Below are 18,690 nucleotides of genomic sequence, written 5' to 3'. Positions count from 1 at the left end.
TAGCATCCAATCATTTCCCTCTGACAGTGAGAGTACTGTATAATGATGCGTCGATTAATGACGATTATCTAAACTCGTGATATACGCATCGAGTCACGTGTATAGGAGACCAGCAGATATGTTAAAGATTGTGACTTTAATGATAAAAGTATAAAATGTAGTCCACAGGGCAGGACCTAATAAAGAATCTTGGCTATAGGTCCATTACAGATTTGCCCTACAACAGACATCGTAGTCATTTTACTAAATGTCCGCCATGAATACGTTACGTAGTATACCAAGCGTTTTCGATGCAATTATTCAAATATTGACGATATGTAAACTTTGATGACCTTTTACATGCCGAAGGAGATGATGACAACGAAGAAAAAAGCATGCCAATAAACCCTCAACTAAGCTTCTGGAGTCTATAGTGTTGTTCAGAAGCATCGCTAGCAATGACCTTGAAGTAGACAACCTTGAAAAGGTCCAAACTTGTGTGCGCGCACTCGTCGTGGATCTATTCAGAATCACAAAGGCCACTTACTTACACTGGCACAGAGCAAGTGCACTTGGGTGCTGCCCACCTGAGCACACTGCCTTGGTGCCCTGTGATTCTTGCCTTAAGCAGCACCTGGGTACGATTCGCATATATGTTGTACGTAATGCGTTCAGGTGACCCCTGAAGCCGTCAAAGGCCACACCACACACACACACATATCCACTGTTGGATGAAGGCCTACCTCACATCATTTTCGTCTTCTTGGTTCTTTCGGTAAAGTCAGGTAGAAGGGAAATAATATAATAATAAAAATGAAACCTAATAAAATAAAATTCTCACGACGTTTCGGCCACAATGCATGCAGCCGTCCACAGGTGAAGACAGACAGGGCGGCTGCTTGTGTTGTAGCCGAAACGTCGTGAGAATTTAATTTTATTATATTAGATTTTTTATTATTTTATTATTTCCCTTCTACGTGACTTTACCGAAAGAACCAAGAAGATAAATCCCTGCAGTCACGAAAGCTTTAAATCGAAATCATTTTGGTCGTTTGGCGGTTTGACCACATTTTACCACGCAGTCCAGAGCAGGTTGGTAAATGGGGTGCTCGGGACCAAGTCAAACATCGGTCATCACTGATGTTAGCCGTGGCTCATTTCAATCGAACTCAGGTCGCTCTGGTCATGTGCTCACCAATGTACCACCACTCTCCACGTTCACTACAATGTAAAATATATATAGAAATTATTGAATCCGATCACATTCTAGGAATCGCGTCAATTAGTCGAATCGCCGAGGCAGGGTTGAATCGTTCCGACCCGACTGGCAAGAGCTCACTGGCGGTGGACAACGTGTATAGCAGCAGCTGAGTTTGTACAGAGATTGTGTACCCTTGAGTGACGTATCTTGACTCGGGCTTGCTGCCTGCGTGGTTGACAGTGTGGAACAGGTGAAACATTGCCTCTTCGCTGGCCCAAGTTGCTGTCACTCGAGTAGTCGTGTTTGTTTAAGCCTCGTCGTGTGTTGCTTGAAAAGCCAGACAGCCAAAACCGTGTGTTGTCCAAGGGTGTCTTAAACGTTTTCTTTTAAAATATATAAATGGGTAACTGTATTTCGTGAGGTTATTTTAAAACAATAATGGTATTGCTGCTTTGGTTGTCATGTTCAATGTTGTGCTGTGACTGCAATAATGATAATCGCGCCTTTGATTTATCGAGGAAAGCATCCCCGAGTCTCAAGACTTTGTCCTCTATTGGATTGTTTGTCAATTTGTAGCGTTATGCACTTGGCAATGCAGTTTTCCAAGTGTGATGTTTCGTAATCCATGAGTCTACCGTGCCTGTATTACATGACACGTTAGTGTGATCACATGTTACATGTGAAACGATTACAGGTAGCGGTTATGGATTTAACGTAAAATATTTTTGAAGGGCTATAAAATGTTCTGGCGTAAAGGTGAAGGGCAGCAATAGTGTCAGATCTTCTTGGTTCTTTCGGTAAAGTCACGTAGAAGGGAAGTAATAAAATAATAAAAATAAAACATAATAAAATAATTATCACGACGTTTCGGCCACAACGCAAGCAGCCGTCCTCAGTGAAGACCAGGTCTGTCGGGGAGACAGCGTTTTATTTTTTTATTATTTTACTACTTCCCTTCTACCAAGAAGAACCAAGAAGATGAATCCCTGCAGTCACGAAAACTTTAAATAGAAGTGTCAGATCTATTCTCTCCGTCCATTATCGGGTTTTACGATGTCAATTCAATCAGTTTCTATTTTCAACCTTACACTTGGTATAGTTATCCTGTAATGAACGCATATCAAAATAAATCAAATGACTTCTGCTGCTTAATCGTATTTCTTACTCCGAAACTCGCTAATGTAATGATATATATATTGATGTACTTGTCATTTCTTTATGACATCCAAACTGTTGTGTACACGAATACAAAACACGCAGCGAGAATCCATGGATGTGGTGGTGTTTACAGAACTCTGTTGGAAAATAACTGCCATGAAATGTGCTCGTCAAAGGCGCGTGTTTGTAAATTGAAAGCTGCAGGATATCAGTTATTAATATTCAATCACAACTACAATTATTCCCAGATACATTGCATTTGGAAACACAAGGTTACAGCAAAGGTGGAACATAGTGTTTGATTTTGTGGCTAGGTAATTGATGGTTAGGTGGCTTCTAGAAGTTACTGCACTGAGCTGATACTGCCAGAAGACACCTGGCCACAAATGATAGCTCAATGAAGTGGCTTATTACATAGAAATGTATTGCAGCCAAATACTCTAAACACATGTTTCTAAATGTGGAGGGAAACATCGGAGGACCCGGAGAAACATCCACGCGACAAAGGGGAAAGAGACAACCAAACTCAAAATATACAGGCGTCAGGGTCGGGATCGGGATCGAATCCACGACCTCCTGTATACGAGGCGAGGGAGTTAACATCTCGCCACCGTGGCGCCTGTTTATGGGCTCAGCCCGGTCACCAGTGATTGCACAAAAAAAACCCATCGTAAACAAATTTTGGTTTCACTCATTTGCCAAAGTTCCAACTCTGAGTATTAAAATAATATTCAATAATACTACTTAAAAAATAATATATGCCTCGAGTTTCCTGTATGGCTGGCAGCTGGCTGCTGGCTGGGCTACTCTCCACGCCAACATATAATAGCGAGACCTAAGAGGTGGGAGTAACAGAGAGAGACTGACACGATCCATTTAAAATTGCCCTTTTTAATTGGTGACCCTATTAGCATGGTTGGCTACGTACGGTGCGAAAGAAGTTTAACATACATTCAATACAATTATTTCGCCAGAATATTATTGAAATCGTATGGATTAATAAAAAAACATCACGACATGTACTGTATTATCTTGCCATGTTATTACATAAAAAGGTAAATTACTTGTGCTCCGAGTACATGACTGTGCTAAGAGCTTTTGAAAATGACAGCTGCTGTCTCTTATTTTTCGTTGCAGAGCAGCGGGTTTCTCTGCTAGTTCTAGTTTTTAAAAGCCATTTGAGTTGCTGGGCACAGGCCCAAGATGCCAAGGTGACAGTGGTTGGATGACAATGCGACGAACATCTGCAGCAGTAGGGCGCTGGGAGGGAGCTGCGTCTCGATCGTGTGAATCGCAGGGGCCCGCGGAAGGTGATATCAGAACTACTTCCGATATCCATCCAAGTGTTTCTTGCGTGTCGTTTGTTCCACTGAGCTTAAAGGCAACATCTGATTATCATCATCATCATCATCCATGATCAATTCACTGTGGAATGAAGACCTCTCCATGCCGTCGCCATCTCACGCGGTCTTGCGATGGAACAATCCGTCGGACAGCACCAGCAACCGAGCTCATTCCGCCTCTCGATCGAGGCGGTGAACGCCCTCTCGGGCGCGTTTCCCCCCTCCCCAACATCGACCACCACTTTTCTGAAGAGTAAAAACGATGTCCGAGTACATATAATGTGTGTGTGTATATATACATACCGACACGTGCTGCACGTAATTTGAACAGTGTACGTCTTAAATTATAGATTAGCACATGGGTACGATGAGCGCAATTATATTTTTTCAAGTGGGGAAATGTAACGTGGCTACCAGTTACATCGTGTAGATTAGTATCTCTTACTTACCGTGGAGAGTTTTGAAAGGCAATACTCGAATGTGTATTTTCTCTGCGTATCTACTGAAGTGGCATAGCCCAGTGTTCTTTACGAATTTCAGACGGGGGCCACTTTGGCCGATAAGACATCAGTGTGAGGGCCGCCACACATTTGAAACCGTTGCGGGTTGACAGCAGCACGATGGTGATGATGATGATGGGGGGAGTTTTCACATTTGTGTTTTGTCGGGGGCTGCACTAAAGACCACCAGGGGCCGCCAGTAGCCCGCAGGCCTTGACAAACAACACGTTCCTGCTGCGGAGGGAGCTGGTAGGAACACGTTGGGTTGCTCGGTCAATGGCCAGGGTCAACGGCGGCGTGGTGTATTCCGCAAATATGCCCGACTGTGAGGGCGGGCACAAGCCGGCGTGAGTAGGTTAAATAATGAGTTGTATAAGGGCACCACGGGGTGACCAGCCCTCCCTTCCCCACCCAGCCTCACCCTACCCCCCCCCCCCCACGCAGCCCCTCCCTGCACGATGGACGGACACAATAATCCCCTCTGGGCTGGTGTAACCAGGAGGTTCCTACCAGTATAACACTGGCCTAGACCCTGGTGCAAGGAATGCCAAAACGAATTATCTCCTCTTTGTAGCTCGCCGCCTGGACGCCGGTGCAGTTGCACCGCCTACACACTCAAGATCTACGGCCACTGGTCTACTGATTTACCAGGAATAAAAACACCGACAACCCGAAGAGAAAGTTATATCCTGGGCACTTTCACGCCCGCATGCTGCACGTATCACGTATGTCACTCCATGGGGCCCAACCGTGTCTTGCATCTTGAGATGGCGAGGGCGGGGTCTCGTTTAATGAAATCAAAACTAACGTACAGCCCTTTGTCAACCAACTGCACGATGGGGAAGGGGGGGGTGTGCTGACCATGCTTCACCACGCTGATCAGTGCGGGTTGCTGATTGGGCACCATCGGACCGCTTTCAGATTTCACTCGTCGCGCATGTGTTCGCCGTGTGTCGGGAATCGAATTGAAGTCAACCGGCTCCAAACCCCGTGCGGGTTGCAACTTAGTGCATATGGAAGGCGCTGCTTACGAATCCAGGTTGTCTTTGCGTGCGCCGAGTAAACTTTGCACATCGGCTGAGTGTCCGCAGCGAGGCGCTCGCGGAGAGTGCTGCTCTTCCCTACAAAACAAACAAACGAGCGTGGTGCATGTGGGTTGGGGTGGGGTCACAAGCAGGGCCGGATGAAGGCACGTAGCTTTAGGAGGCACGGGGCTTTAGGGGACTGCAGCCAAGGGGCCTCCGACAGCTGGAGGGCCTCCCAGAGGTTAAGTGAAAAGTTGTTTTCCATTTGTGAACGCTGAATTGTTATTTGTTGTTAGCCTTGTAAACATGATTTTTTTTTACTTTGTTTTCCTTTTGAAAATATTACTGGGGGGGGGGGGGGGCTCACAGTACCTCTAGCCCAGGGGTCTACACAATCTTAATCCGGCCCTGGTCACAAGCTTTCTTATTTTAAGCAGTTCAACCTGCAGCAGCGTGTGTGGTGGGGTTTCCCGTGGCCGGTCGCTTTCCTGTCATTTGAATTCGTGCACAATACAGAGAACTCGTGGAACTGACATGAGTTGTTTTGTTGCCTCCCCCCCACCGCCGCACCTCCGATGAGCACGGTTGGCTACGTACGGTGCGAAAGACGTTCAACATACACACGTACGAGTGTCGTTGTTCAGGTCGCATTCAAGAAGGAGGCTTTGGTTCGTGAAAATGTACACCCAGAATCCAATTTCATTTATTAATCCACTTCTTGATAATGTCGCTCCCCCGGTGGGGGTTCATTGACCGTACTTTGACCATACTTCACCGCGCTGGTAACTGCGGGTTGACTGAAGGCTGTTCCATAATCGAGGCTTTGGTAAATGGGTGTTTCGCGTGTATGTGATCTCATTCCTAGCGCAGTGAGTGTCATTGGAGCGGCAGCAGCAGCAGGAGATGGCCTCCACAATTAGGCGCGACACGAGCCTACAGCTGTCAAAGGACCCATTTAAAACTTCTCATTTAAAAACCATCCCATCAATCCGCCTGCATCTCGGCCCCCAAAGAATAAGGAGGCGGCGGGGGGGGAGTACGAAATATTAATACGGTACCGTATTCTCTGGATTCTAAGATGCGCATTTGAAAGCAAAAAAACAGGCGGTGGGTCTTATAAACCGCTATAATAGGTGGTGGTGCGTCTTATAATCCGGTATAATACGGTAGGTATGTGGAGATGATCAGATGTATAACAATTATATTGACTCCAGGCACAGATTTTTGGGGGTGCGTCTTTATTTGCAGAACGTCTTATATTCCAGAGAATACGGTAATAATACGCGTGTGGTTTTGATTTAAAAAGAAATGTGTACACGTTTATATTTAGTACTAATGCGCTCGATTGTGTTGCAGAGTGATAAATGTAAGCGCGTTGCCTTCCCCCCCGCCACCCCTCCTAACACGCCAAGTCTGTCGGTGAACTGAAATGTAAAACACGCATCAGCCAGAAGGCTCCACCAGACTTCATGCCTCTTTTGTTGAGGTTCGACTCGCCGAGTCGGCGACCTGCCTGTTCGAGGTGGCGAATACAAAGTTTAAAACGCACGTAGCGTACACGTCGATAACACAATCCGATGGCTTTTGGAGTCTACCGAGACCGCGGTCTGCGAGGGCACGATGGGGTTTTGGAGAGGAGAAAATCGTCATAAGGAGCGAGCCGTGCACGTACGTCTAACAGTCCGCTTCAATCCACTGCTGGATGAGGGTCAAGAGAAAGTTGACCAAACTTATGGGTCGGTGAAGGTGTATGTGAGTGGAGGGGGGGAGAGCACGGACTTGAAATGGGTTTTGCTGCACGGCTCACAACGGTTACTCTGCACATGTCTTTTGCGCATGGTGTTTGCCACCCATAGGAACACTATCCGGGCTCAAACCTGCTAAGCCGCCAAGATATTACGGGATCGGGCGCATTTCTGGGTGACTGTAGGTCACAGGAGCGAGCTGACATGTGCTCGATGCGTCTATTGCCATTGCTGGTGAGGTTAGTCGACGGAGGCCCTCCTAAACAAAGTGATTATTGCAGTCAGGCAATGGCGAGGTATATGCGTGCATGTAATACTGCTACTAGTTATAATCTAACGATGAATTTCGATTTAAAGCTTTCGTGACTGCATGGATTCATCTTCTTGGTTCTTTCGGTAAAGTCACGTAAAAGGGAAATAATAAAATAATAAAAATTAAACATAATAAAATACAATTCTCACGACGTTTCGGCCACAACGCAAGCAGCCGTCCTCAGATGAAGACACTGTCTTTCCGACAGACCTGTTCTTCACCTGAGGACGGCTGCTTGCGTTTGTGGCCGAAACGTCGTGAGAATTGTATTTTATTATGTTTATTTTTACTAATTTATTATTTCCATTCTACGTGACTTTACCGAAAGAACCAAGAAGATGACTCTAACGATAGTTAACGCAAAAAAAACGCGAGGGCGCTGCATACAGCACGGAGAGCCACACACGCGTCTGAAAATGGAAAGTGATAAATCCGTGACATTTTGATTTTGTTATCGCGGCTTCTTCTCGCTCCAATTAGTGCGGGTGATGTAATACAATCCTGCATTCAGAGTTATACCAATAACCAATTAACAGCGTATATCGTAGGCATTATTTATTGATACAAATGCATTACTTATGAAGGGGTGGAGGGGAGCCGCAGTGGTTCGACAACTGTGCAATGCACCAGCCACATGAGTTCGCTTCCAAGCCACAGCTAACGTGAATGGATACTGAATTTAGTTTGCACCGTACGTAGCCAACCGTGCCAATCGGAGGTGCGGACTATCAGTGTCGAGTGGTTTTTTTCGAACCGGTTCTGGCTTCCCGATGATTTATCAAACCGTAGTGACCAGCGTGGTGAAGTATGGCCAAACATCCTCCACGATTGACACGGCTTGTATCGGGCCTTGTGCCAGCAATGGGTTATTCCTGGGATGAACATTTTCATATTTTTACAAAAACACGTCGCCAATATAGGCTCATGTACATAACGGGAGGCAAGTGTCTTGGATTGGGTTTTTGTATCAATAGGTGGGAGCATTGCATCGCAGGATCGTGAGATGTGCCGGATGCTTAGGGGGGTGGAGGTGGAGCCTTCATCCATCCAGCAGTGGACTGAGCATGGCTGACGACGACGATGATGATGATGCGTCTTAAAAACGAACACCGCAGGCACCACACGGATGCAGAATGGGCGTGCGTGTATCGACAATCGCAGTGCAAGAACATGCATAGGCCCTGCTTTAATTATGAATACGTAATTGAAAAATACGGTATAATGGGAAAAGAAACCGCATTTCCAATAATAATCGTTCAATGCAATGCATTGCTCGCCTTCTCGGTAGCGAGTTGGATATTGTTTTTTTAATATAATACGCTGGCTGCTATAATTAAATGAAAAAAATAACTGCATTGACCGTTTTTTGTTTTTGTTTATAGTGCCTGGAGCACTCTATACACATCCCTGTGAGAAGTGCTAAGACCACGATAAAATAAAAGAGTCAATTCGCACAGAGACCAGCCATGCGAGATGGAATTACTTACATCGCAGGATCACGAGAGACGGCGACGGCTTGGGGAGGCCTTCATCCAGCAGTGGATCGATGATGGATAATGACGACGAGGCCAGGGACGATGCGTCACTTAATTAGTGATGACTACGGGCAGGTAGATGGGTCAAGCGCTTCATCAGCATTGCATCCCCGATCGCTGTGTGGTGTGGCCAGTATAGTCTAATGTTACTCCTCAAACATTTAGACAAACGTAGCTCGCTTGCATATGCTGGTTTCACGTTGGCTGGGGGAGGTGAGGAATTGCTAAATGGCAATACCTCTTGTTCGTCTTTTTGAAACAATCCATTCATCACCGTGCGGGCACGTGGTCGTTGCCCTATTATCTATACGAATATCTAACCGGCCACATTTTATCGACGAATAAAAGTAACTCAAATGTACACCTCTTTGTCAATTCATTGCTGAGCGAAGGCCTGTCCACGTGGCTGTCGGTAGTGGAGTTCGTTTGACCATATTTCACCACACCGATCAGTGCGGGTTGGTGACGGGAGGGGGGAGGGTGTTTCCAGGACAACATCAAATGTCACTCATCACGGAAGCAATCACTGAATGAATTACTAAAGGAATGGGGCGAGAGGGGGAGGGCGTGGGGGGGGGCGCAGGACTGGTTCGGATATCACTCGCCTATGATGATATCTGTGTCCAGAAATCAAACTCGGGTTAAGAGTTCAGCAAAGTTAAAAGCTGAAAATATCCCCTTTGAACATTGAAACACTTGTTCGAATCATTATCATCTAATTATTAATGATGATGCAGCACGGTTGCAGCGTGAAATGAATAGAATCGCGTATGTGAAGATGATCACGTTCATCGTCATCCTTCGTCTATCCACTGTTGGGCCAAGGCATACACTTGCGTGAACATATCGGCGTTTGAGCCAAAGGCGAGAGCGGGGTGCGAGATAATGATCTCCACGCCGCCGTGATGTATTGCTCCTCGGTCAGGTCTGGGCACGTGGCGGACACGGTCGATTATAGTCCCTCCCAGAGGGATGAAACTTCTAGGGGAAAGATAAAATAAAACAAACATTTATATCCTTCAGCCTTGGGGACCTTGGTTGGCCTCACGGTGTTCTTGCGTGGGGCCCTTGCCCATCACACCGTGATTATTGTTCAGCAGGCCACGCGCTGCTGATGAGACTTTGAATATCTAATCCGGTCCCATAGTCTGCGTGCTTAATAAACAGATGCTGCTGGTAAAGCCTTTGCTCAGAGAGTTCATAGGCGAAGAGATAAATCTAATTATTTTATATGAAATACTAACTTAATTTCCCACGATTTTTCTTTCGGGTCGCTGGTACGATTAGAAGTAGGCACGTGACTCGTACCCACAGCCATGGAGATAGGAGACTGGATGTGATTTGTTTCCGCGGTCGCTTACTCGAACAGACTCGACGCAATTCAAGCCCGATTTATTCAACATTCAAACATCACGAAATATATTGTGGAAAAATTCGATGTAAGCTACTGTTTAAGTTTTAAGTTATTTTGATTTGTTACGCGGATGATCCCGCTTAGCCAGTTGACCGGCGATTTTACAAGAGAAAGCCGTCGTGCGTGAGCACAGCAGCAACACAACCAAAAGGCAAAAACATCAATGTTGCACAGAACGAGTAGAGAGTCCTTACGAAATATTGCTGATATGGGAAAGTGTATAGTAAAAGTGTATAGTAAAAGTGTATAGTAAAAGTGTATAGTAAAAGTGTATAGTAAAAACATAAATAAGTAACTTACTCTTTGTCAATCCACTGCTGAATGAAGGCCTCCCCACACCGTATCGGTCATGGGGGTGTACATGACCATACTTTACCACGCTGGTCATTGTGGGTTGATATGATGGAGTGCCTAGTTGCAGTTTCAGATATCACTCGCCACTGATGTTCGCCGTGGCTGGCATTCGGGTTCATATCGAAGTGCACGAAACGCGCGCAACCTAGAAGTGTCGGCTGTCGAGTGTGGACCAAATCAAGCAGTCGGCTGTCCGTGTTTATGTATGCAAGTTGAACTTCTTTCGCACCGTACGCAGCCAACCATGCGAATCGGAGGTGCAGGGGAAGGAACATGTAAAGCGTCTGGCGGTGTGCATCTTCCACGAGCATCGGGATGCAAATTTCACATTTCTGGGACCAGTGTCCATTGTACAGACGCTGTTAACTTACCATCCAGTGTTGTATGTACGTCGAACTTCTGTCGTACCGTACGTAGCCAACCGTGCTGGTGTTGCTACTCTAGTAGACAGGCGTAGTAATGGATTTACTGACCTGGGATAGATGTTGGGCTCACGTGACCTTCATCAAAATGGGAACTCGAAAAATGACATAAAAATGAATAGTAGTGCTAAATTACGTCATAGTTGGGGGAAGAGCGGTCGCGCGGTGACTAGCACCCTGCGCTATGAATCCAGCCACCGAAGTTCAATTCCCGGCCACGGCGAACATCAGTGGCAAGTGACAACGGAACCGGTCGCGGACGCCCCGTTCCCGACATGACCACCTCAGCGTGGGGAGACCTTCACCCATAAGCGAATTGACAAAGGGCTAAATATTATCAACAATTGTTAATAGTAATGATGATGTTACACGGGTATCTCACACATTGTCACCGCCACAGTCAGACACACACCTGATCCCCCAGTGGCCTTGATTGTGTCCGTATGTGACGGCACGTGCGTGTGTCAATGTGTAAAAAACAACTTATGCAATCAGCGGCAATGACCGCTCTTGGCACAGGAGATTCACATCTCGCCCGACGTCACGAAGTGTGAGATGCGTCTGGGCGGAGCGGGCTTTGTGTGTGTGTGTTGCAGGTCTTCCCCAGTGACACACACACACACATACACCCAGCACCTCTCTCTACGCGTCACGCGTGGGTGGGCGCATCGGGGCGGTTAAAGGAAGGGTAACGGGCACGTGGAAGGGGGCGTGCAGGAGCGCGCAGCTCAGAGAACGCTCTGCGCTCGGGGAGAGAGGAGGCACCACGCGCTTTGTCAGATCCTCCCCGTTCCTCCACCGCCCACCCTCCTACTCCTCTCGCTCCTCCACCGGGGTCATCGCTCTTCCAACACGCGTCCTTGATCTTTTACCCGAGTTCCCAATCCTGCACCTGGATCCTTCCTCGACCTCCGTCTTGGTCCTCCGCTCCTAAACGAGAGACCCGCTGGCTCCGACTTCACCCTGGTCCCGTCTCGTTCCTCCACCGCGGCGAGTCCTGGCTCCTGCAACTTTGGTCCTTGTCACCTCCTCCACCCGAGGCCCTCGCTTGGTCCACCTGCAATCCTCCTCCTTCTTCTTCCACCCAAGTGCCCGATCTGCGATCAGTGTTCTCGCTGGTCCACTAAGGGGTCCCCTCCCTCTTCGCTCCTCCTCCCTCGTCTCTGCTCCGTTCAGCGCGGTGCACATGCCTGCGAGAAGGCGGGGGAGGAGGAGGGGGAGGGGGGCCGACTTTTAAAGGTGGATTTAATAGAAACGTGAATGTCAGTGGGTGATATGCGTCGCTCTGTCGCCATTGCAGAGCACTGCGTGCAATAGACTTAAACGGGTGGGAGGACGCGTTAGTGTTGTAGGGGAAGAGAGAGGGGTGGTTGGTGGTGGGGGTTGGGGGTGGTGGTGGTGGGGGGGTTTGTGGGTGATTGGATGAGAGTGGAGGGGGGAGGCTCGGCCAGTTGCCACTGTTGTGGAGTCGGGCGCTCTGCGTGGCCGCATGTGTGGCCCCAGCGACGCGGACCGGGACCATGCTGATCTGGGCTGCGATCGTCCTTGTGCACGGGGGCCTCTGTCTTAAGGTGAGAGAGAGAGAGCGCGCGCGAGAGAGTCGTCAGGGCCAGGCGCTAGCGAGCCGGGCATCGCGGCTGACGCGTAAACGCAAAACGACTGACGTTTCGAGGGACGGGCGCTTTCACAGAAAGTCAATTGTGCCGTGGAGTTGGGGCTAGGAGGGCGACACAAAATTCCGTCCGCGATTCTACACCGCTGCCAACGCCTATCGCTGGAAATTGTTCATGATTTTAGAAGTCACGATTAGTGACATGTGCTCTGTTTCTATTCAATGCGTCATTAATGAGATACGGTGCAAACGCATTTAAGTGGCGGTATTCTGGTGAGTGAAAGCAGCGTTGTATCGGGGGGGGAGTTCAACCCCGTGTGTGTGTAACAGCAGCCTGGTGCTGTTTGCAGGACGTAAGGGGACCGAGTGACAATGTCTGACCCCGTTCCACAGACGTCTGACTACGCATCGGGTTAAACGTTCTGAACGGATTTACGACTTACACTTATGGAAGGAAATGGGACGATACGCTTGAAATTCGTGCGCCTTGATGATTCGATGTACGTGCGCAATATTAATCCCTGCTATAATGAATTGTTAATTTGAGAGTCCACATTTAAGCTCCGCCGCCCCTAAAATATTGTACTCTCCTGAATTCTGAGATTAATAGTGTGAATAATTGTGGCTGAAGCGCCTATTCATTGCAAGGGGTCTTCAGACACCGATTTAATTAAGTCAGTGATCCGCTAAACAGTTTGAAGGTTCTATGGTGTGTAATAAACAGCAATAAACACCCAACTCTTGGAGAACACGGTTGATTTGATGCAGTAATGAGCAGTTGTTGCACGCTCGGCGTACGATTGACAATTAAGAGGCTGTAATATTTACGGCAATGCATCACAGTCTTCTTGAAGAATCGACAACCTTTTTCCCCAACGCGCAGTCGCGTTAAGTGTAGCGCTGCCAAACCGCGATAACTTAATGTCGTTATTTGCTTCTGGCGTCTGCTTTGCCCACGTGACACACGTCTACGTGCGTCCGATTAGCACGCTTGGTCACGCACGGTGGCTAAAGAAGTTCAACGCGCGTACAGGAAAACGAGAGTAAAGGAGGCAAACAGCAAACCATGTTGACGGATGCGGCCGCGGCTTGAAGAAAGCATTATTGGGATTGAGTGAAGCCGTCGCGACTGCTACAGAAAGGGAGCCGTGGAGGAAATTGGTCGCTAACGAGCTGATGTAACGGGGGGGGGGGTGGGTAATGATGATGGCGATGATTCGTGTATGTACTCACATTATGTACACACGTGCCACCCGATAATAATCTATATAAATGCGTGCTATCGTGCGACCGCGTGTACTGGCCTATATATTGATTAACGGGGGGGGGGGGGAAGGGGGGAATTCGATTAATCTCAACGCAAAAATGTAACGTGTCCCTGTGTTGTCACCACTCAAGGCAACGGATGCCGAGGAGCGAAGCGCTGACATGTGCAACACGGTGGAGCGCAATCGCGTAAGCGGCGACATCAAAGACTGGATTACGGGCGCGCCGCACAGAACTGCGAGCAATGTGCAAGAGCTGGCGGAGGGCCCGCCGAGTCCCGACGACAGAGGAGGAGAGCGCTCGGACGCCGAGGACAACTCCGCGGAGGACGAAAGGGTCGACGACGCCCGCGTCGCGCGAGACAGCTGGTCGTGGCCGCCGCAGTCGAGCTGGCGGACCGGCAGGTCGGAGACGCTCTCCCGGACCAAGCGGCGGCCCATCGTCAAGTCGGGCAAGTTCAAGAAGATGTTCGGCTGGGGAGACTTCAACTCCAACATCAAGACGGTGAAGCTCAACCTGCTCATCACGGGCAAGATCGTGGACCACGGCAACGGCACCTTCAGCGTCTACTTTCGGCACAACTCCACCGGCCAGGGCAACGTGTCGCTGAGCTTGGTGCCGCCCTCCAAGTCCGTGGACTTCGAGCCGTCCCCGGCGCAGTCGGCTCTCGTGAACCCCAAGGAGACCAAGTTCAATTGCCACGTGGAGTACGAGAAGACGGAGAAGTCCACGAAGACCGTGCTGTGCATCTACGACCCGTCTCGCGTCTGCTACCAGGAGCAGACGCAGAGCCACGTGTCGTGGCTGTGCGCAAAGCCATTCAGCGTCATCTGCATCTACATCGCTTTCTTCAGCACGGACTACAGACTCGTGCAGAAGGTGTGCCCGGACTACAACTACCACAGCGACTCGCCCTACTACCCGTCTGGCTGACTCTTACGCTTCGTAGCCTGGCCACGTGTAGAGTGTACAAACATGATGATGATGATGGTGGTGTGTGTGTGTGTGTGCAAAGTGTCCCGTCGTACGTTGGTTGTGGGGGCTCATTAATCCCTCGCTTGAGTTTGTGAATGTCTTGTGTATGGATGTGCTATGGAGATTAATATCGCACAGGGACACGTGTGTGTGTATGCATCTATAGACCTACTCGAGTTAATGTTGAACATTCCTAACAGCACACCGTGATTTTATTCTGGTGTTATGTAAACGTTTTCGGTAAACGTTTGCGTAACATTGATTTAAAAATTGTGTACATTTTGCTGAACGTGTATTTACGTCCACCTGTCGAGAAAAAAATGAATTATTGTTTGTCAAATTGGGGTTACCCCTCCCCCTAATCCTTCACTGATTAAAGACGACTCCATGCCACCCTTGTTCGTTATATCCGTGCGAGTTGGATACTTTTCCTGGCCTCGCGGAAATACATATTCTCCACGCGTTAACGCCATATACGGAACACTCATGTCGACAGTGTCAACAATAACAACACACGAGTGATATTTCTTAAATGTGCCACTCATCAGCGTTCATTGTTGGGTCTTTACACACGGCAATAATCCTATTTCTAGCCCGAGCTGGTAACGCAATTCACACGTTCTGTGTTGCTGCAGAAATCAGGGCTGTTTCACGGATTGTTTCCCCCCCCCCCACACACACAGCAGTACATGCGGTGCCAGAGATAAACGCTTCACCCCCAACTCTACCAGTGCTCCTGAAGCCCGTCTGTGCAGAGGCAGACATCGTCCATGCGCGCGCCTCGCCTACAGTAGAAGCGTGTCCATCGTGAGCGAGAAGTTCCAGCATCATCATAATCCATTGTCCGTCCACTGCTCGATGAAGGCCTCGCTAGGCCGTCACAATCACTCGTGGTCCAGTGACGCCACAATTCATCGCGCTCGTGCATTAAACTGATCTGGCCACGAGTAGCGATCATCACCATCCTCTCTGCCACGTGTTCTCATTCCCCTTAACCGGCATTTCATTGCAAATCTTGTCAATCGCCCATCGTCACTTGTAGGGATGTTTTCTTCTCGGCACGTTCACTTTTTGATGAGTGGCAGAATATCAAAAAACAAACTTAGAAACATTTAAAGCGTACGTGAAACAGAGTGCAGGCGATGCCTTCGTACCCCAACAACCCGCTGCTCCGCGTGTGTGTTTAGCACTCTCGAATGTAGTCATGCATATATTGATAAATGTAGATATGTGATCATTCAAAAGGGTCATTTTCCCTCTGAAATCAAAAGACGTGTGGTCTCGAAGAAAGCGATCAGTTTCCACCCTGCTCTGTTTCTCCAAAAGGAGCGCGATCACAGTAGCCGTGTGCTCCCTTAATCCATGCCACAGTGTCCCATTTCCCGGACAGGTTGATTTGAGGACGGCAGTGCAATTACGATGGGACGTGTGATGGTCGCATCAGAATCGCTTGGAAACGAAACGCTGCAAAATTACTACTTGAGGCACCCAAACAAAAAGGAACGGAAATTGCAATGTGATAAGCAAATTCGGCAAGGGAAGAATGCATGGAGAACATTTCAGTGCTTTGCCGTGAAAGGTTGAAGTCATATTTACGTGCCAGTATGTTCTTCATTATGTGCGTGAATGTTTGAAAATGTACATTCTGTGAATGCACGCGATATTATCTGTTTGAGCATTTTCATCGATTGCCACCATCTCACCGTGAATTTAAACATGCGCATTTATGTGACCACTGATCGGCATCGGCTCCTTCCACAATGTCTTCGTGCGAGTGGCAACAGTTGGTGGCAACAGTTGGTCGATCGTTGAGATTCACAACCCACTTTCCATCGCTTAAACACAGTCGTGGACAGTTGTTGTTATTATTATTGTATGAGCATTCATACAAAAATATTATTATTGTATGAGCATTCATAAAATAATCATGTACAGACCTTTGTCGATCTACTATTGGACGTGCTGATACGACGTGGCCTCCCCATGTCGTATCTGTCATGGGGGGTTTTTGACCATACTTCACCACGTCCGTCAGTGCGGGTTGATAAAGTGGGGGGGGGGGGGGGGCTGCCCAGGGACCATTCAGATATAACTCGACACTGATGGCCAGAATTCGAGCGCAGGTACCGAGTTCATAGCTCACCACTGCGCCACTGATGTGCATGCCAATCAGCCGGATTAATAGATATATAAAACAGCTAATAACACGCAAGCTGTAATGGGATAGGCGTTTTTTTTCAGTAAAAACAATGCGTTATACATCATTGTAAGCATCGATAATTCTTGACTTAAAGCTTTCGTGACTGCAGGAATTCATATTCTTTGGGTCTTTCGGTTAAGTCACGTAGATAGGTTAATTTTTTGTTATTTTCTTTGAACCTATCTACGTGACTTTACCGAAAGCATCGATAATCTCCATCTTTTGTCATCCGACAATTATCTGCTCTTCAATCGTGACTACAAACCAGTGATGTACAAATGTCAACGGAAATCACTAGGCCGCTTCACAGGAAACACGAACCCTCTACAATTCCTATTCTGTAAGAGTAAAATTTATCGTTGTTAACGTGACGAACCAATCACGTGTCGCTGATATATGGATATATACAACTGTAGTGGTTCTTGCGACTGAAACGTGGAATTACCACCACTGGCTCATGTCGGGACCACCACAATAAACGTGCCCGATGATGCTTGATTTGAAGCTTTCGTGACTGCAAGGATTCATATTCTTAGGTTTTTTCGGTAAAGTCACGTAGGTAAAAAAATACAATTAATAAAAGTAAAGTAAAAACAAATCACGACGTTTCGGAGGCAACACAAGCCTCCGTCTTCAGGTGGAACCGTCACAGCACGATAGCTGTATCAAGTAAGAGAAATTGCCCGATGATGCTTGTATGCTCGCAAGGACAACGACTTTTGGCACGAAGATAGACGCGCATTTGCGTTGCAACCCTTTGTACAGGAAAGCCTCACCGAGTATCAAGACATTTTCAGGAGGTGTCCTGCATTGATGGCCATGTATGGCCAGATCCGTGCGTGGCTTATTGGATCTATACAGGGGGAAATGTGTATGCAGGCCCGAGTTTCATACATTATTATTCAATCTGATTTAATGCCAAAAATGAATGCGTTACATTAATTCGGTTGAATAATTACGATATATAGGCGAAGTTTAAGATTAAGACTAACAATCAATCGGTTCCCAAGCGCCTTTTTGTGTATTTCGCGCTCAAACAATGTGACCGTCCTTCTTACACTCAGAGCGAAAATAAATCGCTACATTTCCGTGGTGTTATGATTAGAACACTGGAATTTGTGCAATCCGGTTGCCAGTTCGATCTCTTGGCGCTGCGGTTGAAATGGTATGCATGTTTCTTACACCGCTCGCCTCTGTCTACCCAGCCTGTAACTTCCCAACGCGAAACAATGCCTCTTCCTTCCTAACACATTTGTCAAGAAAACTTCCTTAAAAAGAAAAGTAAAATATTGGGCGATATTTCTGCCAATGGCCCTTCTTCATAGCACATCATTGACGCACCAGCTGTGCGCAATATTGAGCAAAGGTTCATACTTACTCTTGGAGGGTGAGATCCATACGGGAAAAAAGTCATCCTGTGAAAAATTGAAAGTTATGTAAACGCATGCCCCCAGTTTCTGGCTCATGAACACGGACAAATTCGACCGCACAGTCGGTGCAACTGGAGGGCACACGACGCATCATTCAGCGTGTCCATGAAGGTATCATCCATCACTAAAGGGTTCTATATAATGAGACGGACGTTTGAACTGCGTGGTTGAAATGCTTTTTTTTTAAACCGCGTAAAGATTGAGTGATCTTTAAACAA

General features: G+C 47.6%; 1 protein-coding gene across 1 annotated transcript; it reads left to right on the top strand.

Annotated features, from left to right (window-relative positions):
- The first annotated feature begins 12,418 nt into the window (after window positions 1–12,418).
- LOC144937732 (neurexophilin-2-like) lies at window positions 12,419–14,864 on the top strand. The gene is made up of 2 exons (XM_078865174.1): window positions 12,419–12,560; window positions 14,000–14,864. The coding sequence occupies exons 1-2, from the start codon at window positions 12,510–12,512 to the stop codon at window positions 14,798–14,800; spliced, it is 852 nt and encodes a 283-aa protein (XP_078721300.1). The 5' UTR covers window positions 12,419–12,509; the 3' UTR covers window positions 14,801–14,864.
- Window positions 14,865–18,690: the final 3,826 nt, after the last annotated feature.

The sequence above is a fragment of the Lampetra fluviatilis genome, chromosome 2 (assembly GCF_964198595.1).
Source record: "Lampetra fluviatilis chromosome 2, kcLamFluv1.1, whole genome shotgun sequence".
NCBI classification, from domain to species: Eukaryota; Metazoa; Chordata; class Hyperoartia; order Petromyzontiformes; family Petromyzontidae; genus Lampetra; species Lampetra fluviatilis.
This window is presented reverse-complemented; position numbering and strand designations above follow the sequence as displayed.